The sequence below is a fragment of the Melozone crissalis genome, unplaced genomic scaffold (assembly GCF_028551555.1).
Source record: "Melozone crissalis strain CALT ecotype California unplaced genomic scaffold, PUWL_Pcris_2 ptg000017l_1, whole genome shotgun sequence".
Lineage (NCBI taxonomy): Eukaryota > Metazoa > Chordata > Aves > Passeriformes > Passerellidae > Melozone > Melozone crissalis.
Window position 1 is genome coordinate 7,788,939 of NW_026535795.1, and position 25,865 is coordinate 7,814,803.

Consider the following 25,865-nt stretch of genomic DNA (forward strand, 5'->3'; position numbering starts at 1 on the left):
TCTGGCAGCACAACTCCCCACCCTCCCCCCACAGGATGCCTCCACCACTCCAAGGCTGTGCCTTGGACATCACCATCACAGCCTGGGATCTCACAGTTAACTTGTTAGTCAGGAGTGAGTTCCTCACCTTGTACAGGTGTGTGAGCCCCCATTCCTTGGTTACAGAGTAGGGAATGCACACCAGTGCACTGAGGTACTGAGCTGCAAGAGCAGCTGCCTAACAGTCAAGTATTTTTGTTCCAGCTCTTAAAAAAAACAACAAAAACCTGATTTGCAAAGGCAAGGAAGGACAACCAGTACCTTGTCACATTTCTGTCTTTGAAAGCCCCACCTTAGTTCCTGCAACACCACACAAAGGTGGTTTTCACTAGGAGGACCCACACCAGCTCCCTCCTGCTCCCACAGCACCCCCCAGCCTCTGCAAGGCTTTGTGAAAGCACTGCTAAATACAGTGCCTTTAAGGGAAGATTTGTAAATCAGTAGAAAACATAATCCGCTTTGCAGATCCTCTCCAGGGCATATGAAACAATCACTGTTTGCCCACAGAGGCTGTTGCAGACTGGTTAATTGAAGAACCCCTAAACCTCCCCAAAATCTCCAGAATTAACTCCCAAGGCAACATGAAGACCCCAAAGCTGAGAGGCTTCGATCACACTGACCCTCTGGAACAGAAGCTCCTGGTGCTCATGCAGGGAGGCACCTTCCTCCCATTCCAGGTTTGCTTTTTATTTGTATTTTTCCCAGAGTAACAACTGACATGTCCTACAGAAATCCCCCATTTCCACTCTGCATGGAAAACTGACTCCAGGATCTCCCCAAGTCACTGCCTGGGCTTTAGAAAGGTAAAAAACCCAAACAAATCCCACAGGGTGTCGGAGCATTGAGGAAAGAAGTAAGGACACTACTGTTCAATGACACCCTCTTTATTCAAAAATAGATATCTATGAGACATTTCAGAATATACTGCTGTCAAATGGCAGCCTATATGTCTAAATTAATTCCTAAGTCAATTAATATACAGATTTAAGCTTTTGTTAAAAAAGACACACTGTGGGTAAATCCGTTTAACCTTCAGAAAATGTCACCCAGTTCACCAGATGCCCTTTGCCCAAAAAGTAAAACAAATAAAATTAAAAACTACAAGACTTCATTTAAATTAAGCAAAATAAAACACACGCATATATTCAGAAAAAAAAAATCAAAACATTTCAATTAAAAAATAAAAAAACCAGACAGACAACTCTCTCACAGATCTGCCCAAAACACAAACGTGAGATGCCAACACATTTGTCTACATCAGTTTTTGACAGCTTTTGTCCTATAATGGATACACATTCAATCAATGCTCAAAATAACTTGGTTTAACAGCCTCGGGGTAACTCTGTGAGCTGAATCAGGATGGAAAATCTTTTGGTTTGGGTTCTTGAAATTTGGTGTTGGGGTTTTTTTTTGTTTGTTTTTCATTTTTGGCAAAAGCAGAGAGAATGTACAGTGTTTAATCTAAAGTATGGACCATAAAAGGCTGCACAGTCAAAGAGACTCAGGGAACACAGAGTTCTGCCACTGGAAAAATTCCTGTAAACTAAAGAGAAAAAAACATCTGTAGGCTGGGCAGGGAGGGTGCAAGGAGCATTAAAAAAGGACAAAAGAAGTGTCAGTAGGAAAAGGACGTGAGCTTCTGAACAACTGAATGATCAAAAGATGCTGTGGTGGTGTTTGCTGTAACTGACCGGGCTACTGAGCAGCCTGACAAATAAATTAATGCGGAGCAGAACGAGCTTTGCATTTCTGCATTTTCTTCTCCTGGCTTTGACACCAGCTCAAAACCACAGGGAGGCACAGAGAGAGCATCTCAGCTCACTTCATCCTCTGTCTTACAAAACCTGTGTTACCAGATCAAGTGTCTCCAGAAACAGAACCTGTTTTATAGTGAGAGGTGCTAAATTTAAACAGAATTGTATCCAGATTGGAATGGTTCAGTGATCAGAGTCCAGCTTGTCACACCTAACACACAAACTGAAATGTAACTACACCCCTGGCAGCTAAAACACTAGCCAGCAACATAATGGAATTAAGAGTTTTTAGAATTTACCTTTTTAGTTTTTTACACTTTTCCTGATTATAAAAATCAACTCACAATCTGTGACACAAAATTAAGTACATCCTTCTAATATCTACATGCATGGACAGGGTACATGTGCATACAGGATATATGCATATATATGGGTCTATTTTCTATATAAATAAATATTTATACCACATTTAACATCTGTGCATCAGACAACTTCACTAAAGCTACGGAGAGTTTATATCATTGGATTTTCAATGTAACCATCCTGAGAGCAGACCTAACAGTGCCTGTCACAGGGACACCAGCAGCTGCCACACACCATTCCAGCCTCTCAGGTCATTAAATCAAAGCTTCCATTACCATTTGATTTCATATAATGAAGAGGAAAAATGTGGTATAAATCTAAGGTAGCTAGAACAAAATTTACTTCCACTCCCACTTAGGTAACATCCAGTTCTGCTTTGCTCAGCACAGTGTAAATTATGAGTCTACTTCTAATTTCACAAAGAAAAGCTGCTTATTTTTATTGCCTGTGACTTCAATTTACATCCATGCCAAATGAGAACTACCTTCACATCAGGCCACAGCATTATGAGGAACTGCAGGTTTAGGAACAAATCTTTCCCTGTACCATTGCTGAGGAGATGCTTCCCCTGACGTGGCACAGGACTGGCATGCACACACATCCCCACGAGGCCCATGAGCCATTCCACTGCTCCCAGAGATGGGGCTCAGAAACCCAACTAAAACAGATGAGACTTATTCAGAAATAATACAATATTTGTACAGAGGGAAGATGCTGCATAGTCAACCTTCCTCTGGAAGCTTCCCAGGTATGTGTGTACATGATTCGTGATCTTTGTGGGGGTAACAAGTGCTAAGGGCAAACAGCAACTAAAGAGTACAGGAAAAGATGAGAGAAGTTTGCCTAAACAGACCACCCCCACTCCCTTTAGAGCTCACAAAACTCACTCCTCTTCCTCCCCTCCTGTGAGCCAGAGCACACAGAGAGGGTGAGTATGAGCAGCCAAGAGGTTCAAAGCAGGGTCTGCGAGTTCCTTCCTACTGCAGATCTTGGAAGACTGGACTTCCAGCCAACACCAGTCTTCTTTCTTCTGCTGGTAATAATGAAAACTGGGGCACATGGTTTGCTCTAGTCTGTTGAAAACAGGTCCCCAGCAGATGGCAGAGGTGCCAGACCTCCTGTGACATTGGGCAGCAGTGACAGGTCTGGAAGGCTCTGGATGTGAGATTTCAGCTCCTTGCGCACTTGGGTTACCCGAGCGAGCTTCTGTTTGTATTCCTGAGGGAAAGACACAAGAGAACAGAGATTAAGCACAGGTTAATTAACAGTGCTGTTAGTTAAGCCAGGAGTCTCTTCCAGGTGAGGACTCACAGAAGGTGGCCAGGCCCTGGTACTCTGAGCAGTGCAGACCCTGCCATCTGCCCCAAATTCACAGCCTGCCCACAGGCTCTGGCATCCCTACACTAATAACCCTGCCCTGCCTTACTAATTGTACATGTAAAATGTCCCCAAACCAGCACTCACTAGGGCCTGATAGAGCATTTGAGAGAAGTGTCAGTGCAGAGTTGCTTTATCCTTGTGTTCTTCCCCAAATACTGACTCCCAGCTGCTGCCAGAATGTTCCTGACACCCCTCCACTGCCAGAAGCCACAGGCTGAGGCACACCACAGGTATTTACTACGCTGCCAAAACGCTCATTGCTTTCAAATGTGATCAATTCTCAACACTTAATTAATCCAATTTCTCCCTTTCAAGCTATTAAATCAAACCCAAGTTTTGGTTGTCAAACAGGGCCTCCTTTATGAGCTCACATTACAACCCTGGCATGGCAGGGACACCATGGGAACACGTGCAGGACCACGGAATGTAAACCAGGGAAAGGCACATCCACACCAGATACAGACATTAACATCTTCAAGATTTTATTACAGAGGGAAAAAAGAGCAAGCTAAAAATCTCCAAAGAGGAAACTTGAAAGCGGTTTTTCCACAAATGAGGTCTGGATTGAGTAGTAAAAGTGCAGTAAGAATCCCTATCCATGTGCAGAAATTCCCCCAGGTTTCAGAGACACCAGTGACTTGTCTTCCTAATGAGGAGAGAGAGGAGTTTGGACCCTGAAAATGGAAGAAAGAAAGAACTGTACCTTGGCCAATTCTGGTGAGAGGCCACTTATGAGCAGCCCAGCACACATCCAAATTATCCAATACAGAAGATTTTAATTAAAGACTGCTTATGCAATTTTCAAAGTTTTGTGATTCTATACATTCATAAAACGGTCAGAGAAGACAACAATTGAAGGACTAAAAGTCAAATAGCACATAATTTTTTTTTGAATGTGCCAGTCTTTACTCAACTACATGTGGCCTACTTTTCATGGCACCTCCAGAATGCAGGAAACAATGAGCTTAAGGGAAAAAAATACACAGAACAGACTGCCACACAGCCAGCTAGAATATCAATTTACTTTTCATTTCTTAATTACTTGGCAAAGAGAACAGAAGTTTATATCTCTGAAGATCAAATGAAACTAGGCACATGTTTAATCAAAACATCTTTCTGAAGAGTTTACAACTTTAATCCAGACTTTCTAACCTTCTCAGTGATGGAAATTCTCTTCACCTTCTCCAAACATCAAAGCACAGCAGTTCCTGTGGGGTTACAAGCAAGGAGTTTACACTCTCTGTGTTTCATTATTTGGAATTAGAACAGTGAGAGCAGCCGTCAATCGCAACAACTCCCGATACCCCTGCAATGGCTGTGTAAGTGCATCCCATAAATTTCCTGCCAGCACCAAACAGGAATGTCTTTTAACAGCCTATTTCAAACTTAAATCCTTTATGAGGCTCAGTCAGTTAATATAACCAAACACTTCTGTTAACATACACAGGATACACAGTGAAATAATCGAGTCCAAACAAAGCGCTCCCAGCTCCATGAACTGCAGGGTGCTGTTCTCATGCCTAGAGAACAGCAACAAAAAAAAAACACTTCAAGGTGCACACATTAATTTTGTGAGGAGTTGTCTTGCTTTAATGAAAGACAGAGAATCAGGAAAAAAGTATGCACCCACAGCCCAAATCACCCTCTTTTGGGAATTCTTAAAGAGAGAAACGAGTCAAGAAACTCACGAGATGAAGACAGAGAACAAAAACAAACCCCCCAGATTCCTTGGCATTAATAAAGAGCAGCAGCAGATAAAAAGAGATGCCATGGAGGCACAGCATTCCAACACTTGGGACTCTTCTCCAAAAGCACGTGGGAGCCAACGCTGGGGATAGGGGGAGAGTGCCCAGAGTGCTCAGCTTAGGGCTGGCACACCCCCAGTGCTGGAGATGGAGACGGCAGCACCCCAGCTCCTGCACACGCAGCAGAGACTGCAGGAACATCTACTGAGCTCCAAATGCTGGCACAGAGAAGGTGGAAGAGGCTGGACTTGGAGATCCACAGAAGACCAACTTAAAAATACTTTAAAATCCATAATTCACACCATTGTCAGGGAGTGATGGATATCAAGCCAGGAAAGAATGAGCAGCACTTCCTCCTCAAGAATGCCAAACTGTCAAGAGTGAGTATCAGCAGGTGTTTCTTTCTTCTGTAGTAATTCCCACTAAAGATAGGAACAAAAAAAAAAAAGAAGGGCAAGGCAGCTGGCAAGTCCTCCAGGTCTGATAAATGGGCAGGGAAGATGAAAAGAAGTTGCAAATTCCAGGCATAAGCCAAGAAAATACCTCAAATATTTGAATTGCCAAGATCCACACAAAACAATTATGGATTTATGGATACAATTATAGATCCAGAAAAAACAATTACGCAAAACCAGGTACAACCTCCACAGAAAAACTTATGTCCTGCCATTTTCAGGGCAAAACTGACCAGGATCCATCACTTCTCATGGACAGTCAGGACTGGAATGTGATGGCTTCTGAGCTGAAGATGATTTGCGTGACCATTAGAGTTATATGAGATGCAAATAACATTCCTCTCCCAAGACAGCTACTTAGGGGAGGGAGAATCTTGCCAATGCCTTCCTTGCCTGACAGCCCAGTTCTTATAAAACACATTGACAAATTAAGAACCACCAAGATGTGTTCAAACCACACTGCTGCTGGCAAACACACAGACTTAGGAGCAATTCTTCTGCATATTAACAGCACCAACCAGCTTCCAAATTCACAGTTAACAGCTTCAAGTGTTTAGGAAAATATTGCTCGTAGCATGTCCTTATTTTCAGGGATACTCTACGTTGAGGGCTACATGGAACACTGAGTTATCAGAAACATCCTCCCAATTTCAAGAGAGACTTATGTATGCACATGATGACAAAAAATAAACATCAAGTCATCTTGAGAACCATATTCCTTTCAATTTTAAGTAATTCCACCTTACTAATAACTAAATGCAAGCATTATCTAATCAATACCAAAGGCCTAAATCCTACCTGCTAAAAACCAAACTGAAAAAATAAGACAGAAAAAATTCTCACAAGGAAGAGCAGCAACAGCCCCCAAACCAAAACTGGCTCAGAAAAACATCAATAAATTCAGGAATGGAAACTAAGGGAGCAATCCAGAAACCAAGATTTCCTAGAATAGATGAATACTTACTGGACAGACTGGATACACATCACAGAGCATGGCAGGAAACTGTTCCATGCTTAACCCTCTCCATCCCTCTGGGCCTGAGCTGCTGTGCTGATTCCTGGCAGAGCTGTCAAGGAGTGGAGAGACCACGAGCCAGAGCTGAAACAGGGAATGCTGGCTGCTCCCCTCAAGAACACACAGCAGCAGAGACACTGAACCCCCTTCCAGCTTGAGGGCTTTGCTTTTTCCACAAGTTCTGGCCATATTCTGCAACACAGGAGTCTGGAAGCAGGTTTTATAGGCAACCATGTTTTTCATGTAGCCCATGACATACCTGCAAACTGCACCTTGCAGATTTTTCCAAAAGGTCCTTCCATTCCATGAAACTGAACAACACAATGTCCAGTTAAGAAGCTGCTGCTTTCCAAGGCCTTCATTTGTACCCTGTGTTGAGCTGATTGTCTCACTGCTCAGTAGGTTTATATTAAGATTAATAGTATTTGGATGCTATTTGCTTTTTTTAGACAAAATAATGAGACCTCTGCTGTAAGCAGGAGTTTCAGGATGATAGAGGAAAAAACTGGCTCTGTGCCACACGGATGCTTTTGCTAATCAATGTTTCCTTTCAGTGCATGGCGTTCTACATCCTCAGTGGCCAAGAGAATTAGATACTCAGTCCTTGAAACAAATGCAAAATCAGAATTAGCCACTGCTGAATGAAGCTGACACAGTGTTTCATTCCAAAGCAGCCGTGCTTGAACATTATAGAACTGGCTGTAATCAACATGACAGGAAATTCATCCTGAGCACTGCTGCGTGGCCTGGTTCACCTTGTCACGTTCCACAGCAGAGATTTCAGCTTATTTTGGCTCAGAGTGTGTACTGGACACGTCCTCTCCTGCGCAGGGTCGAGCAGGAACATGCTGTAAGTCATCACAGCAATTGCATCTGCTGAAAAAACATCTAGCTAAGCATTAATGAGAATCTGGAAAGTGAATAGGAAGAGCAGCCGGTCAGGCGCAGTTTTGATACGATGCAGCTTGAGCCAGCTGTAGGAAAGCAGAAGACCACAAACAAGCCAGGGGAAAAATGCATCAGAGGCTCAGCAGGAATTTGGAGAGTATGTGAAGTGAGAAGTCTGACAGCCAGTGATTATATGTCCAAGTAAAACCTCTCTTTAAAAATATTAAATACACCACAGTACTGCAGCAGGCTGATTAGGCATTCCTTACCTTCTGCTCCTTGCCACTTAACCTATGCAAAGTACTTTTAAAACATATTCACTAGAAAAAGAACAGAAAGGGAAACTTCTGCCATTCCACAAGCTCACTGGAGCAGAACCCTCCACAAAAGCAAAGTGAAACCAAATGCCAGGGTGAAACCAGGTTTCCTCATTCTGCAGCAGCACTAAACCAGAAAATCTGAGGTTTTATCTGAAAGATGCAGTCCAGGAATCAGAGCTTGAATGATGTATTTCCTTGCAGAGTCTTCAGTTCATTTTCAACCTTAAATTTGTTCACTCTTGCTCTTTTAAATTTGACAAGGCTTCTTTCTTCTGTGGCATCATTCATCACACTTCAGCAGAGATGGTGTTTCTGCTCCTGGCAGAATTATGTGCTCTCAAACCAGAACTCGTTTCCTTGCTCTCCCCTTTGTTTAGGGCAACAGAAGAGGCAGCAGCAGAGGAGCAGCATTTCTCCAGCTGCTGGGAATGCCTCAACCTCTGCAATGTTCAAAAGCTCTCAGAAAAAGCCCAGGCTGCTGCCAGTGTATGATGGGCACAAATCATCATTTCATTTGCCAAATCCTCTCCCAGAAATAAACATTTGATATTCACCATAAAAATCAACATCCAGGGCACAAGCCAACAGCTACATTTACCTCTCCAAGCATCTTAATGCTTTCCTAGTTAAGTAAGAGAGTGGTCAACACTCATTCACTTCAGTAAAATGCATAAAAACACGGTATGTTAATATTCTACTATTTCTATTATATGCAATACTTTTATTGTTTAGTATTATTCTATTTGCAGCCCTACTGTAATTATAAATATGTACAAGCACCTACAAAATGAAGGAACTGTATCTTTCCATTGTGCAAAGAAACACAGCGGTTGCCTCGAGCTATACATGGCCCAACAAACCCAAATTCCCTGCAGTTGTGAGCTCACATCCCTACAGAGCAGCCTGTGCTCTTCCCCACACACAGGCACCAGTGGCTCACAGCTGGCAGGGCTGGTGCACTCACTGGTGCACAGCCCAGCATTTCTTGCCCCATCAGTCACCAGTTTGGTCCTACAGACCCAGGTCTGGCACTGTGTGGGTGCTCCAAGCTCAGGATCTCCCTGCCAGGGTGGCAGAGCTGACCCCACTCTGCTGCTGATTCCCACAGCTGCTCCTGCCACTTCACACGTGTCAAATGCTGACAATTTTGTTTCCTGGCAGGAGCCCTAAAATTTAATCTCCTATTTCACTGTCTAAACCACTGAAATGAATATACTACAGAACCCAAGAATTCCTGTCTGAGGGAAGCAGCAGCCACAAAGCCGTGCCAACAGTGACACACTACAGAGACCCAGGCAGTGGAAGCAGCACAGCAATAAATTGCCTATTAACCCACTGAACTAAATTGTATTTCAAGAAAATGTATAGTGCTGGGCAGTCCAGGAAACCTCAAGTGAGAATGCACTTCATCCCTCACAGATGCATTATCAAAGAGGGTTTGCAAATTTGTGTGGGCACGGCATTAACACCTTATTAAAGGTGCCTTGAAGCCATGAATATTAAAACTCACAAACATCTAAAAACCCCCAGAGCTCTCAGCAGGACTCTAAGTGACAATTTTTCAGCTGCAGCCAAGAATCAGAATATTTCCCCTAAGCTGGATCTTAAATACAGTATGTTTTTTAGATTTATAGCTGCAGACATGTAAGCACACACTTATTTGAGTACATACACTGCTCCATGCACACTGCCTGTGTTACACTGCTCCTCATGTCACCTTCCACCAACACAGATACAGAAGGTGTGTGGAAGAATTGCCCTCACTGACTGCACATCAAACCAAAAATTCTGACTGCACAATCTTCTATTTTTTCTGCTCTTCTCCCCATCAGATCAAAAAACCTTCCCTCCACTCACTCTAGGTTTCCTATTGTCAGTAGTTATTTCAGGTTCCCATGAAGCTTCTACACAATTTGCCATTTCCTTGGTTCTTCCAGTCTCATCTGTTTACCTGACTTCACTTTACACCTGCCTGCTACACCAATAGGGGATGTTCTCTCCCCACTGCATTTCCATTTTACACAAACTAATTCCCTGGATTTTTTCTCCTTGCCTGCCATGCATTCCAGAAGAGTGCTCTGACTTCAAAAGACAATTCTCCTTGAAGTTCTGCAGGCTCAGGTGCTCGAGGACAAAAAGCCTCCCCAGCTGATTGTGCTCAGTAATTGTAATGGTGCAGCAATGGCCAAAAATAACACAAATCAGGAAACTTCCATTGCAAGTTGAATACTACTGTGAGATACAAGGACACATCTCATTCTTATAGAAACAACAGCTTCTGCTTCTATACCTGTCTGAAAGTGGATTTTATTTCCTGTCATCTGCTATTGTGAATGTCCAGGCCACCTCTGATCTATCTCTGGCATGGAAGATCAAACTGCAGCTGCAGTATCGAGCCCACAATTGCTGAGCATGATGAAGCACCATTTTAAAAGAAATTCAGTGTTCAGCTGTTGAGTGACAGTATCCCCCACACTTTTCAGGAAGTTAACATGAGGAATACTTACCTTTGAAGATATATGCCTTGTTATAGGTTCTTTAGTATCAGTTTGGGGCCAGCTGATTATAAGGAAAATCTACCTTCTCAAGTGCTCTTAGACTCCAGTCAAAATACCACAATACCACTCCCAGGATAAAGAAATCCTAATTATTACACTTTGATTTTTTTCCATTGCTACCCTAAAACCAGTTTGTCCATATGTTATGATCTTCAGGCTCTGTTGCAGCTTCCTCCCTTCAAATCACCAGTGCTGCTTTGCCCCTCACTGTTTCAATCCTTACTCATGCCAGCTGTGTCCATGCTGATGTGTGATTCCTCTCCAAAGCCTCAGCATGTTTCTCAGCAGTGTCCCTCAGTTAAACAGCCTTACTGCAACTGATGACAAGAGCTGTGTCACAGGGGTTTGACATGCAGAGTATTCTGAGTATTAGCCCACAAGACACAAACATACTGAGTTTCTGTATGTTTTGATAATTTGCTGTTTCATGAGGGACAGCATTAACAGGATTAGTAAACAACTGCAGCTCTTTAGACCATAAAAGCTGCTTTTCAAGAAGACACAGATTAGCTACTTTCATTGCTATCCCAGTGAAAGACTTTGCGAGTAAAAAAAATACAAAAAACATCCAGAGTAATTTCCAAATTAGGTATTTCCATCTCTTAAAATATAGCCCTCACTTCTATTTCTGTCAGAGGCCTCTCCCCCCAACCAACAGCCTTGGCTGGATGGGGATGGTGAAGTAAACAATCCATCTTCCACCCAAACACACCCTCTCATCTAAGCCAGGAAACTTAGAGGAAACTTCCTCAGCATAAGTGGAAAAATTCAAAGTATCAAAGATCCTGGAAAAGACACTTCAAGAGAGCAAAGCCTACAATGAGTAAATATGTAAAATTAGATTGTTTTAAGTTATTTTCTCATTTGAGACCTTGCCTGAGTAAATGTTTTGGTTTTCAAATACATTTTTAATTGTTACAAGTTTCAGATCCTTCTAGTAAAATGCTTATTAGCACTACAAAGAAAAATACAGGCTTATCAATACTGTGAGAACATCAAAGACTCAAATAAAACTGATAAGCAGATCTGGCCTGCCTTATCTGTAACCAGCATCTTCCACTGTTTATTAACCCTCTACAAGGGCAGAACAATGGAATGCTGTAATCAGGCAACATCCCTCACTGAGGTTTGAGAGCTGACATGAATATCAATCGTGCCTCATGTTCACTGCTGGAGTGGCATTTCCTGCAACTCTGGTTAGACTGCTACAGCACTGAGGCTGTCTTGTCTGGCAGAATGACAAAGATGCCAACTTAAACAGAGACTTAATAAGATCCTAATATTTAAATAGGATCATTCTTTATTTTCTAATGTAGTGAAGAACTGCGTTTACACCTAATAGTGTGCAAGCAGCCTGTCCCATTGCCATCAGCAGGATTACAATCATTAACAAAGCAACTCAACCAGCAAAACACTTAATTTTCAGGGTTACATTTCTGCCTCTGCCAAAGTTACAATTTTCAAGTAACATTCTTTAGCAAAAGAATATTTTCCAAACAAAAAACCTCCACGATTGTCACAACATTTCAGCTAATGCATTAGAAATTTTAATTTCATGTTGTCATTATGGATTTCTCAGTTTTGAAAAGTCTCAAGCTGACTCAAAATTATTAATTGTTCTGGGCCTTTTAAAATATTATTGTGCAGCATTTTGCTACCTATAGCAGTATGTATCATTTAGGGGTTTTTTTTACATGCACATAGGTGTCCTTTAAGCAAGAAAAACCCTCAAAATCTGACCCAAGACTTCCACAGAAAATAAATCTGTTGCCAAACAACATTTGGTTTCATGGCATCATCTGTATCCACATCTAAAAGTGTTTTTTCTGACTCAGTCATAAGACTGATGCTATGCTTGAAGAAATTCAGTCACAAGGCATTGAGAAACTCCAATATAAACACAGGCAAAGAAAACACTCAAAATGAATTTTATCTGGGAACAATGTTGCCGAGCTGTCAGAGGAGGAGGTTTGCCATGAGAGTAAACAGAGACTGCAATTGCTGCAGCTCAGTCTCCTTCCAGGAGATTTTGTCCTCCACATCCCCTCCCATCCCACCCTGCAGCAGCTGCTCATCACCAGCACGGTGGTGCAGAGAAGCCCTTAATGTGCCGCCAAGGGGCAGTTTAGCAGATGGCAGAGTGACATACAACCACAGCCATTAATTAAACTCCTCGCTAGTCCCACAAGGTGCTGCTGAAAGAACTTCCATGGAGAAGGCACATTTTGGATAAACAGTTGTAAACAGCTGGCTGCACAGCCTGAGCAAGGGGGCTCAGCTCAGCCCCAGGTTGTTTTAGGGTCCTGCCCTGCCTGTTCAAAGGAGCTGTACAGGAAACACAAGTCGTTGTCTTTCACTACCAGCCCCATTTACACTGCACCACAGAAGCTGTGGGTAAGTGGCTGTTAAAGGATGCAGAGCAGAAGATCTGGCTTAAACTGCTTCCCCTAAACAAGCAGGGGTTCAAGAAGCAGATGAAGGATACCTAATCATCAGGAAAATAACAAAAAACCTCAGCTAATTATGGCAAAGGGAGGTTAATTCTTTGAAAAAGGTTAATTTTTTAAAATTTTGTCATAACAAAATAAGCTATGTGTTACACAAGTTTATTTTTCTTTAAAAAGTATAGAGCTCTGGGCTTTCCAGGTGCATTGAAACATCTAGACTAAACATCAGGACAGATTTGCACTCTGCGGATATGACACCGCTTTCTTACCTGTTTTACTCCAAGTGTAAAGACAACTAGAACCTAGATAACCTAGAACCAAATGTAAAGGCAGGACCTGGGACTAAAAGTAAAGGCAGGACCTGGGACTAAAAGTAAAGGCAGGACCTGGGACTAAAAGTAAAGGCAGGACCTGGGACTAAATGTAAAGGCAGGACCTGGGACTAAATGCAAAGGCAGGACCAGGAACTAAATGCAAAAGTAACACCCAGAATCATGTAAAGGTAACACCTGGAATCATCTCCCTCAGGAGAAACCCACAGATTTGGAGCCCAGGGCGAGTGTTTGGTGAGCCAATTGCTCTGCCAGCCCCAGTAACAGGCACTCACCTCCAGTTTCTTCTCCTTCTCCGTGAGCACATCCTTCTGGTTCTGGGTGTACTCGATGAGCATCCGTGCCAGCTGGCGCCGGTCCTCCAGCTCGGCCGCCAGCCGCCCGTTGTACTCGGCCAGCAGCAGGCACGCCTCGTCCACCGTCTTCGAGAGCCGCTCCGCAGCCTCTTTGTCTGCGTGCAAAAGCGTTGGGTGATTTAGAGGACAAAGTTTAAAATTTCCAGTTGTTGACAGAAGGGCTGCGATTCACAAGCCACAGGCACAATAACATCTTGTTCGTAAATATACTTCTGGCTTGACAGGAAAATAAGGGCTGTTATCACAGGAAAACAGGAAATAGGACATACACCCTTTGTGGGCTGTGTTTTAGACATTGACATAGCTGACTGCATTTAATCCTTGCAGAGATGTCAGTGAAAGCAGGGAGATAAATCTGTGAATAGCAAGCCTCTATGAACTGGTTAATTAAAATGTTAGAAGTACCTTCAGGTAAACAAATCTGGTGGTTTCTACATTTAAACACTTTGTGCACTTGGTAATTCCTCTTATATAGGAGCAATTTCAAATGTATTGACAAAATCTAAGAATTGCATGCAGTCCAGTTGGACACTGTAAGAATATATTATGAACGGTCAAATAAGTGATAATTCATAATGAGTTCTAAATTAAAACTACCTCCAGGAACAAGAGTCAAATCAGTTCAACCTCTAAATGCTTCTATTAAAATTACTTTTCAAATGCAATTGCACAAGTTAATTTAAACAAAGACTGACAGATTAACAGGGGTAGCAATTTGCCTTTTCCATAGCAATCAAGGACTATGTGTGTACTCAGCAGTCTGGTAGAACTTGAAAATATATCAATCAAGGACTATGTGTATACCCAGCACACTCTGATAAAACTCCAAGATATCTTAACAGCTGAGGTGTTTAAGAGCAAACACATCCACTTGAGAACACTTGCTCGATTTCCTTTATATTCTTGCAAAATGCTGATGATTCTCTCAAAGTACAAAAGCCTCAGTCCAAGCCAAAAAAAGGAAGCAGCTATGTAAGTTTAATCTTCAGTGTTAGTCACAGGATTGCTATCTGTTAATTACCCCAGAACTACAAAGCAAGGACACAAAAGCAGGAATTAACTCCACCATATATTGTGATTATTAAAAAAAAAAAAACAAAAAACCACACTTTGATTTCTAAGTTATTCTTTGGACCCATGTTCATTCACCTTCCAGTCTCATACCTGTAATTTTCTCCAGTAATGAGACATCTTGAACTTCCTGAGGCAGGGAAGCAATTTTTTGCCGCACGGTTGCATCTCCTGATGCTGCATTCTCCAGGTCTTGTAGGGCTTTGATCAAATCCTCAGTCTACAAGTGAACCAACAGTAAAAGCAGGTAACCTTAACCACATCCACTTCTCAGGGATGTGGTCACTGCAGAGCTCACCCACCTCTGAAAGGCACCATTTGGGGAATATTTTCTTCAAGTAACTTTTAAACCTAACACAAGGAGTATTCATTGAGTTTACACTATCCCAGTGTTTAGCTCCTCCTGCATAATTACAGCAGGGCCATCCTTTTCAAGGCTCTGCAGTGGGAAACTTCTCAGTCCAATTAAGAAAAGTGATCATTTAAGACATAGCTGAGAAGGACATGACCACACCAGTCTGAGAAAACCACCAGCCCTGTGTGCTGCACCAAGCTGGGACTGAATCTTCCACCCAAACATCCCTGACAGTCTCTCTGCCTCCCTGGAGCGTACAGGCACCTTTTTGTTCTGTTCTAAAGCTGCATTCTGACAGAGCAAAAACACCCAACACGGAATTTCCATCAGCCCAAACAAAACGATACTAAATTTCCATCATGACAAGGTTTAGAATTCTGTAACTTGCTACTGACTATAAACTCCAATGATGACAAAAGCTCCTCCCATAAATCAAACTTTGTAAATCTCCTGATTTTGCCAAGCCATGGCTGTCCTCACCCAGCTCCCTGCAAGCACAGAGCTTTCTGCAACTCAGCTGGGCTCCTCATTGTGCCCTCAGCTCATCTCTCAGCTGGCTTTAGTGCACTGAGGAAAAACGTGTCAGTTTGAATTAATTCACTCAAAATGCAGCCAAACTTTAAAAGGACATGCATGAGGAGAGCTCTAGGAGGACCATCCCTGACACACTGTGTTTCTTCTTTGCTCAAAAAAAAAACACCAGAGAAACTCCCTGAACAGGAAGAACAAAGTGTTGCTTTTTTGTTTAAAAAATTCTGAAGTAGGGCAGGTTTTTGAAACAGAACACTAGGACTATAAACACAAGCACTGATTTTTAAACTACAGTTCAATAGCTTGAAAGCTAATGAGAACACTAACAAATTTTAAATAAATATTTTCCTAATCTGAAAAACAAAGAGGTCCATTACCTAATCTTTACTACATCCTTGCAAACTGCAAATGATTTCCAACAGTGACAATGTTTATAATCAAGAGAAACCATAAACTGCAAGGCATCTGGAGGTAAAACAAGAACAAAATTTTCGCTTATTTCCTTGACAACTGTTATTTATTTTTATTTTTCAATGTTTACAGTTTACCAGATGGATGGTGTAATTTTTTATCCCCTTCAAATAGGCTCTGGGTTAACATATGTTCATTCTGTAGCCTGAAATGGCCGCAATGATTTTCTATTTCATTCCAAATATTTCCACACCAGTAACATGGAGCCTCCAAAGTCTTCAGTGCTGGTTTTTCTACCAGCTCCATACAAATATCATAAATGTTATGCTGTATAATAACTTACAGAAAGATATGGCCTACTAAAGAAAACTGTGTATTAACTGTTCACAGCTTTAGGTTTTAGAAGCTACACATTGATTTTGAGAAGAATTTAAAATATGGCCTGTTCTTCTAGCAGTCCTTTGAGATCCTTTCCTGGCAGCACTACTCAGACCTTGGGTTAGACTACCGGGAATTGCTCAGAAGTGACACATAATTGCAGTAGGGAAAAATAATCTGTTGCCTTTTGCATGGACTTCTCAACCCCAAAGTGCATCTCACCACTAAACCCATTTCACTTGTTGTCAGCTCCACCTTGTGGCGGTGACACAGGGGAGGTGGCTGTGACCCAGGGGAGGTGGCCCTACGGCTTCCAGAGCTCCTCCCAGGCTCAACCCATCCCACATACCAGCAGTGGCCCAGCACTGGGGTCTGGGGGTGAGTAGCTCCCAGGGTAATCATCATCTTCCTCCTCTTGTATTTGCTGGAAAGTTCGCTTTAAAGATTTCTTCTCCTCTGCAACTGAAGACAGAAACAACTCATTTGGATGCCAGATCTGCCCACCTTAACTATCTGAACTTCAAAGAATTACACCAGATGGATGCTCTGATGATTAAGCCCTCTAGGGGATGACCACAGCTGGACTTTAATGTTGGAATCATATTCCAAACACTCAAATGCAAAACAGTAATAAAAGATTGATTTCTTCCTCCCATGTATCTCTGTACATGCCAGCCTGAGGATACACGAGCAGTGTGCACTTCATGTGTTTGTGCCTCTCACAATGAAAGCAGGAAACACAAATGTGCTATTTGTCAATAAATTACAGATTTCAACCCTCAGATGCTCTGGCTAACACTGAGTGTACAGGTGAGGATTTCTACCAGTAGAAATGAAGCACTGATGTGAAAGTACACAAGGACAGAAGAATTTCAAGTTTTATCTTTCTGCATTAATTACATGCTCCCTGTGGTCCCACAATCAACACAGTAATTGCTCATTATTCAACCTTCCACTCTTTCATCAAAATAAGGGCTTCAGGACATTTCTGTTTAACTACAACTCCAAGATGTGACAGCAGCAACACCAAAGCATGAACTGATCTCCAAGCAGGTAACCTGCAACACTTCAGAAATAGGGATGTCATAAAGCAAGACAGCATTAGTTAAATGAACCTCAGCATGGCAAATATTACCTTGAAAGGGAAGAGACAGTTTATTTAAATGAGCCAGAAGTCTTAATGATGCCTTTGATCCAGCCACAGAACCCTCAAAAGAAGGTGGATCATTTTTCAGACTTGCCACCAAAGATAATAAGATATGGGGTAATTTGTAAGAAATCTTTGGACAGTCTTAAGAACATCTATTCAGTGGAATGCAGTCTTGCCAAGATAATCTGTATATACTTTGATTCACAGGAAAAACCAAGATCACTCAATTTAAAACAAAACCAGACTGTCCCATTCTAATGGGGAACCAAACAGAAAGGTCTGTCCTTAAATGCAGAGTTTTGTCTGCATTGTCAGGTGGGACATAAGAAAAAACTTCATTCTAATGGAGAGAAATCAGAGGAGCTGCTACATCCTGCTCGTTGGGGAAAGAGTTGAACAACTTCCCAAGGCAGACACAGACACACCTGTCAGAGGACAGACCCACTCAATAGAAGGCAAAGCAGCACTCAAAAGTTACCCTAAACCAAAGGAATTGTTAATGTTTGATAGAACAAAGCTACCTAGGCTAGAAAAAGGCCAGCCAATTATTGCATGTATCCAACTGATGTATGAGTGCTTGACAATCTGACTGACAAGCCAGTGATGCACCAGACCAACAAGGAAAACAGCTGCTGCCCACTGAGGTCTGTGAGAAACACGAGTTGGGTTGAACAGGAGGTGAGCAGATGAGTAAGTGGGCAAAGAGAGCATTTAAAATTACCCAGCCCAACACAAGAGGTCATCAGTATTTATCACTTGTGTGTACTTATCATAAAATAATTAACCAACAGAGGATAAACCTGAGCCAACAACAGAAGAATGCATGACCACAGCGATCACACAAGTGAAATTAAATGGAGAGCTGGGATTCAAATTGCTGAAGAGTTATTCCTGCTGTGTTGCCAACTGGTCTACCACAAGACACAGCATTACACTTGCTCACCACTCTGACACAGATGATTCAGAATTCATTGAATATTCCATCTGAACAAGGCCACGTGAGTCTGACTGCAAGCACTCTGAAATCGGTGATGCTGAGCACCTGCAAACCTAAGCAAAAGTCACTGGAGAATTCTAGAAACTCTTTCTCAATTTCATCAAAATAGAAAAAAAACCCTTTGCTTATTTGCTAACCCAGGAGCATATGGAGCAAAAGGATCCCTGAAAGAGAACAGAAGCACAGCACAGATACACCCTGCCTGGGTAACTTACAAAATCTGCCAGCCAGGGGTAATTTAACCATCACAGTCTACACTAGCAGAAAAGCATGTCAAATCCAGCCAGAGAAGGGGAAAACAAGCATTGAGAACTTGCAGAACTGATCAGAATGTAATACATAACCAAAACAACCAAGATATCCTTGTAGAATACAGACAGCTTCTTCCATGAAAATCAAGAGCCCACCTTGACATGGACACAAAGAAGCCAGAGAAACCCCAAAGAAGTCAGCTCTCCTCAAACATTGAACTACTCCCAAAAAGCCTCCAAAGGGCGAAGCACTCTCCATTTCTCCAAAACAACAGACAACTGCTCTCCTCACAGGTGTGCAGTGACACTCCAGGTTATTGCTACCTTGCTATTGCAGAGCCCACTGACACCTGCAAAGGCATTTCTGCACCAACTTCTATGCTAGGAACCATCTCAGCTGGCTTGAGGAAGGTTACAGGGTCCCAGGCCTTGCTGACAACTATGAGCTTTTCCTGTCAGCTGGACACCTGGGGGATCTTCCAAGCTCAGGTGTTCACCTTCTTGTCTCAGCTCTTGATGCCTGTTCAGAGGTGAACAGGCTTCTAATGGGCCAGCACCCCCTCCAACCACTCCAAACCCTTCTCTCTTTGGGGGTCGATTACTTGGGGTTGCTGAAGCTCTCATTACAACATTTATTTGTTGGCAGCCTTTCCTAGGGTAAGCACAACTGGAGCTGAGCTGCTCCAAAACCATACCCAGCCCTGTGTCCAGGTGCCTTCATTTCAGCTACCCTCAGAAGCCTCCCTGCCTGCTCTCCTCTCTGTTCTTCTCCATATTTTAATACAAGTCTGACTTTCTGTGCCAGAATTTGCAACATAAACACAATGAAAGCAGTCGGGGAGCATCTCAGCTGTGTGTTAAGAGTGACACACTCCTACATCACAGCACATTCAAGGACCTTCTTCAATTGCTTGTTACAAAGACAACAAAAAGAAAACACATCAGCTGTATCGGTTGTATTGCCTGAAGGGTTTCACATCAAACCTTTAAGACCTACTTTTTCCAATCTTTGAGAGAAACGTGGGGTTTTTCTCTTCCCTATGGCTTGTGAAAAGAAACATTCTAATAAAAATGAGATTAATGAGAAAGCAAATGCAAGCTTAATGAATACATTTAGAGATAAAACAATGTATCAATATTCAAAAGCTCATTTCCATGCATATGCATATCTCCTGAAGGAACCAGAAAGACTAAAATCTGGTAGTCAGCTGCACCATTGAGCAGCCAAACCAGGGGATACAGTGCTTAGAAAGGGCTGGTTGTCTTACCCCTGTTTCTCTGAAGGGAAATCAGCTCTGCTCCACAGCAGGAGCTCAGCATGCCCAGACAACTGAATTGCTGTGCATTACCCAAGGCCTTGCTAGTGACAAAACAAGAAACAAACTGTAGCACTGAAACACTGACTGATGAGCATTGAAGATGTATTTCCTCCCTGATACAGGACTCCACTGCACTTTGGCAAGTCACACAACTCTAAGTGGTGCTCTCAAGACAAGCAGAGTCATCCTTCTCAGAGAGGATGACTCTCACCAGCCCAGGAATTTAAGACACTGCAGTATGAAAAATAACAGAGAACTACCTGCACTGACCTGTTGCCATACCTCAGGCTGAAGAAAATAGTTGTTACCACAGCACCAGGTCTTATCAACATCACCAGGTGCCCTTAAGGAGCTCCAACATTTTAACAGCACAACTTGCACCAATCTACAGACACTAACATTGCCTATTTCTCAGCTGTATCTACTTTGGGCATCCACAAACCCAGCAAGCCAGAATGGCTTTGGAGGAGCACTGGATTATGGTTTTCCACATTTACAATAATTGTTCTATCTGTAAACCAGGACACCTTAATCTCCATCTTGCTTATATTCACCTGTTTGAAGATGGAATACAGTAACCACAAAAAAGCCTTCTGCAACTTACCAGAAACTCAAACACCAATTTAGGTCAGAAATCCATAAAGCCCCCAGGTGAAACTAGCTCCTACCATGAAGAAGCTCATTTGCACACATGCCAGTCAAAGCAAGGATAACCCTGCTGAATCTTTCAAACTTCTTTTTGACCATGAATTGACAAGGCAGTAACGTTCACACTCATGCAAAGGCCTGAACCTTCCTTCAAATAAAAGATACTACATTAATATCTCTAATTACCCAGGCAAAAACTAAGTTTCTTGCCAAGTGAAGCTGTGCACACAGCAGCTCTTCAAAGGTTTTGTATTCCTCCACTCTGCTTCCCACAGACAAAGATCTGTTACTTTTAGCAAGTTTAATTTTGTACAAATGTTTTGAAGTTGAGAAGACAACAGTAGCAGAAGTGGTTGATACCATCAGCCAAAGGGAAAGGACACTGAGGGACAGCTGGTTGCCAAATGACCAGGAACTAACACATGGTACCAATTATCAATGCCTTTAGATTCAAAGTTAAACACTTGTGAAACACCTACCCAGCTACACTAAATTAAAGTTTCAAGTCCTCAGTTAATCAGGTCAGGGTTGTCAGGAGTGTAAATTCTACCCTTTGAGAATACACAGGTGCCTCATTCACTGCACCCAAACAACAGGAACCCCAACATGAGCCACTTCATGCAGAGACTGTTCACCTTCACCCCCAGAGCACAGACTCCCTGTATCTCCACAGAAATGGGATAACCCCTTTGGTCAGGGCAGCTGGCTCACAACATTTGGGGAAAAAACTGCAGAAGTCATCTTCCAAAGGGTACACCTCAATCAGGGGCAGGTGGAAGGGCACTGGTGTGAGCTGCTAGAGCATCCATCCAGCAGTTCTGCCCAAAGCACTTGTGAAAAAGCACAAAGCTACAGCCAGAGATGTCTTCACATACAGATCTCATTTATGCTCACATCTTACAAATTCTACATTAAATACCAACTCAATCAGACCTTGTTTTCACCACCTAAGAATGGCACAAGAGCCTTTTACTAATGACCATGCCAACTCTCTCACACCATCAGAACTCTGTGGGCAATAGAAAAAAATATGACCAGAGCAGCAACGTCATTCCAGCTCATTTGAAGACACTGACACTTCACAGAATCATAGAATGGCTTAACAGAAGGGATCTTAAAGGACCTTAAAGGCCACCTCATTCCAACTCCCCTGCCATGGGCAGCAACACCTGCCACAAGACCAGTTTGCTCAGGGCCCCATCCAACCTGGACTTGAACATTTCCAGGAGTGGAGCATCCACTTCCTTCAGCTGTAAGGTGGACAAATATTCCTTTAACCAGAATTTTTAATGACCCTCACCTTCCACAGTTGAGGCATCCCACTGCTCCCCTCTTTCCACTGGAGCACTACCAGTGAAACACCTGCAAGTGCTACAGAAGAGGCAAGATCTGCCAAAGCAGTAAATCAAAGCACACCAAACACAAGCTTACACTCAGTTTCTCACAGGTCTCATGCAGTAATAAGGTTATACCTGTGATGTTCTAATGATATTAAATTATGCAAAGTTAGTTTTCTCCAAATGACATCAGCTGTTGTAAGAAAATAAGAGATCAGACAAGCTTATAGGGCATATATTTCAGACTTCAATTATTCAAAACTCCTTTCTGCATCATAATAAAATCAGTGACTATGGAAAACAAAACAATTAATATGAGAATGAAAGCACTGACAGGATTGAATAAGACACTCTAATAACCCAGCTGAGCAGTCTCAGAGATGCAGAGTGGGACACTTGAGGTGGATACAGAGTTCCCTGCATGGCTGAGTTGCTTTCACCCCAAAAGGCAGCCCTGGAGCACTGAACCTGCACAAGCAGCACCAGACATCACAGCCAGCTAAGCTCACTGCCAGCCCCACGACAGCACATCTGCAAACCAGAACTGAGGGTTTTACAAAAATCACACTTCTCAACACAGTCCTGAAGAATCTCCACAACCAGCTCTGGCAACAGCTCAACTCCTCACAGTAATTGCAGTGAAACATGCACCAAATTAAAAACAAAACACATATGACAAGCAATATGCATTTACCTTTTGTTTGGGGGCTGTTGGAGTCTTCCATAGACAGTTTGAGCTGCTGGATGAACTCGCTGCCATACACACTCCTCTCCTGCCAGATGTTCAGCAATCGTTCCAAGGGCTTCTTGCAGCCCTCGTCTGCTTCCCTGCTCAAAGATTGGGAAATCATTACACTTCAGCTGATCAACACTCCTCATGTGTTCAGAGAGCATCTTCCAAACTGGCAGCTGCACCCATTGCAATATGTGAACATTTGGAGAGAATTTTGCTCCTGTTGTCTGAGACAAACTGTGCAAAACACACATGTAGCCAATTTTCCTCTTTATTTGACCTAAAGATTGCCTGGAAGTCTCCCACCATTCCCACCTCAAAGTAAGGGCAGGAAAGTTGTGAAAGAAGACATTTGCTATCATTCAGAATATGCAATAAGAGTTTATAAAAAACCCTGAAGCTGACAAGTTTACAGCTCTGAGTATTAACTTTAACCAGCTGTTTCAGCCAATAACATCCCAATTAAAAGCAGGTTGATTGGATCATTAGGCACTTAAATGCACTCAGAGCTGCTCTGACAGTCACAGCTTTCCAGAACAGACAAATACCCAGAGCATTAATGTTGTTTAGCTGGGGTAACAGGACTCATTATGCCATTTAGACACAATCTTAAATAAACAACACTGCATTTTTGGTAAGGTGGTGGCTGCATCACTTCTTCCCTTTTAACTATGAAATTCTTCCTTCTTCCAGCAAGGATATTACTGGTCAGGTAACACACAAAGGAACTGCTCAACCCAGGGCTGGTGAGAACCCAGTGACCCAAAACATCAGCTCTTTCAAAGTCTTTTGACAATGGGGCAGAGCCATTCATTATGTGGCTTTAACAAACACACCCAAGTGCTCAATTCCACTGCTCATAAACAGATCTGCCAGATCTTTAGGTAACAACTGAAATAAAGTCCATAGGAGCTTCACAAACATGTAAAGCTGTGAAGGACTGGTTCACATACACAGTTATCCATTTACACTAAACAGTCCCTAACCACAAAACAGTCAGGATCCAATCTCTACTATACAGAAGGTACAAGCACACACTAGACTTAAAAAAAAAACAAAATCCAATTGAATTAAGCTTTGAATAACAAGAATGCAAATCTCTAGAGAGGAAAGCTGAAGAAATACAGCAACATACCTGGCAACGTGAGAAAATGCATCCACGAGAACAGATTCAAACTCCCTGGTAAATTCAGGGCCTTTCCTCTTACTGTTCTGGATGACATCGTTTGCTAAATACAGGAAAGTAAGTTTCCTACTTGATTTTGCTGAGAAAGGGGAAAAAAAAAGGAAATAGAAAAGGAAAAAAACAAAAGGAGAGTTTTTATTTATTTCTTGTTTCTTTCACCTGGAATCATTAACAGGGCTTTCAAAGTTGTTGATAGTTGTTTAGCTTTGCAGTCTAAAAGCAAAGTTCAAAACACTTCCATTTTACCAAAGGAAACCAGGGGCTTTCAAGTCAAGTAGTTCTCAATGTCCTCTCTTCTGCTCTTTTCCAATTAATTGATAGAACAAACATGAGTTTAATGCTTTTTGTGCACAGTGACACCTCAACTCTGAAAAACCAATAAATTTTAAACACAATTTGAAAAAGCTGTTTTAACCCATCAGCAAATTAATAAACCAATTAGTTTATTTTTTATTAATTAACTTCAGGAAAAATAGTCTAATAAAACTGAGTAACTCATTCTGAGTGAAACTGCAGGAGAAAGCTATTGTGGAGACTCAAAAATTTTCCAAACAATGCTCCTAATATCAAATTTCTTCAATACACCTTAAATTGTCCTAGTTTGACACCGTCAGTTTCTTCATCAATATGGCCAGAATTAGTGAATTTCACTGTTCCCCCAACAAAAATAACACAGAAGGCAGAAAACAAAGGTGCTCATTTCCACAACAGGGCAAAGGCAGCTCTTCAAAAACTCATTCATAAACTACAAATGGCAAAAAGCAGCAATCACACAGAAGATAGCCCAGCTGCTCCAAGGGGCTCACAGCGATGGTGTCTGCAGGGGAATGGTGACACTGGCTGCACCTGGGGACAGGGCATCCAATCCTAAAATAGTCTGGGTTTGAAGGGACCTTAAAGATCACCTCGTTCCTACCCCTGCCACCGGCAGGAACATCTTCCACCAGGCACTGCAACCTCCCTTGGCTTCAGGATGAAGCCATCTGGGAAATCACCTTTTGTTAATCTGCAAGGAAAACACGCACAAAATGTTTCTGGCTGATAGCACCAAAGAGTTTTACAGACTCCTACAACTACTTTTTCTTTGCTTATCTCCTCTCACTAACTCTGTAACGGGTGAGCTGTATGAATCCAAACTCAAAATTTAAAAACGGAGCCAAACAGCAACAGCACTTCCAAGTCTGCCTGAGCACAGTCAGGGGAACGTAATTCGTACATTTCTTGTTTTACACCCGCCCAGAGCTGAGCATCCCCTCCCTCTCAACCCACGCTTGGCTGTGTCTCTGCCTTCCCAGAGCCGCCGCCGCTATCAGCGGATGCTCCCCTCACACGTGGCATTCCCCCCAAAGTTTAGTAAACAACAACACAGCAGCCAAACAGCGGCCAGGCTCCCACAACTCCCGGACACCAACTTCTCCCGGGGCCGGCCCGCCGAGCTCCGCCAGGAGGAACCGGCCGCGCTCAACGGCAGCTCCGCTATCTCGGGGCAGGGGCTGCCAGAGCGGCCCCCGCCGGACAAACCCCCCGCGCACCTTTGCGGAGCTCCCGGTGCCACACGGCGACGATGGGCCCCGCGTGCTTGCGGTGGTGGATGAGCCACAGCGAGAGCGTCTGCACGCTCTGCTGGGAATTGCTTAGCTCCGACAACTTCTTCTCCAGCGCCGACTCCGAGAAGGAGGACATGGGGCCGGGGCTGCTCCGCCCGCGGGGGGGGCGCGGCGCGGCCTCACCGACAACAACCCGCCGGGGCCGCCGCCACAAGATGGCCGCCCGCGCCCTGACCCCGCCGCGGGGCGAGGGGCGGCATCGTACGGAGCGCCGGAGGGAGCCGGGCTGCGCGGCGGGC

The 25,865-nt window shown here is 43.0% G+C and overlaps 1 protein-coding gene across 1 annotated transcript; it reads right to left on the reverse strand.

Moving 5' to 3' along the window:
* Positions 1-907: 907 nt before the first annotated feature.
* RPRD1B (regulation of nuclear pre-mRNA domain containing 1B) lies at positions 908-25,782 on the reverse strand. The gene is made up of 7 exons (XM_054274463.1): positions 25,552-25,782; positions 23,969-24,098; positions 22,795-22,928; positions 16,748-16,860; positions 14,817-14,943; positions 13,572-13,747; positions 908-3,374 (listed from the first exon to the last, which is right to left on the reverse strand). The coding sequence occupies exons 1-7, from the start codon at positions 25,700-25,702 to the stop codon at positions 3,225-3,227; spliced, it is 981 nt and encodes a 326-aa protein (XP_054130438.1). The 5' UTR covers positions 25,703-25,782; the 3' UTR covers positions 908-3,224.
* Between the last annotated feature and the right edge of the window lie 83 nt (positions 25,783-25,865).

Coding starts and splice junctions, on each gene's coding strand:
- RPRD1B (XM_054274463.1), bottom strand. CDS start 25,702: ATGTCCTCCTTCTCGGAGTCGGCGCTGGAGAAGAAGTTGTCGGAGCTA. Junction 22,929..23,968: donor GCATTTTCTCACGTTGCCAG/GTATGTTGCTGT, acceptor ATCTTTGAGCAG/GGAAGCAGACGAGGGCTGCA. Junction 16,861..22,794: donor CAACAGCCCCCAAACAAAAG/GTAAATGCATAT, acceptor TTCTGTCTTCAG/TTGCAGAGGAGAAGAAATCT.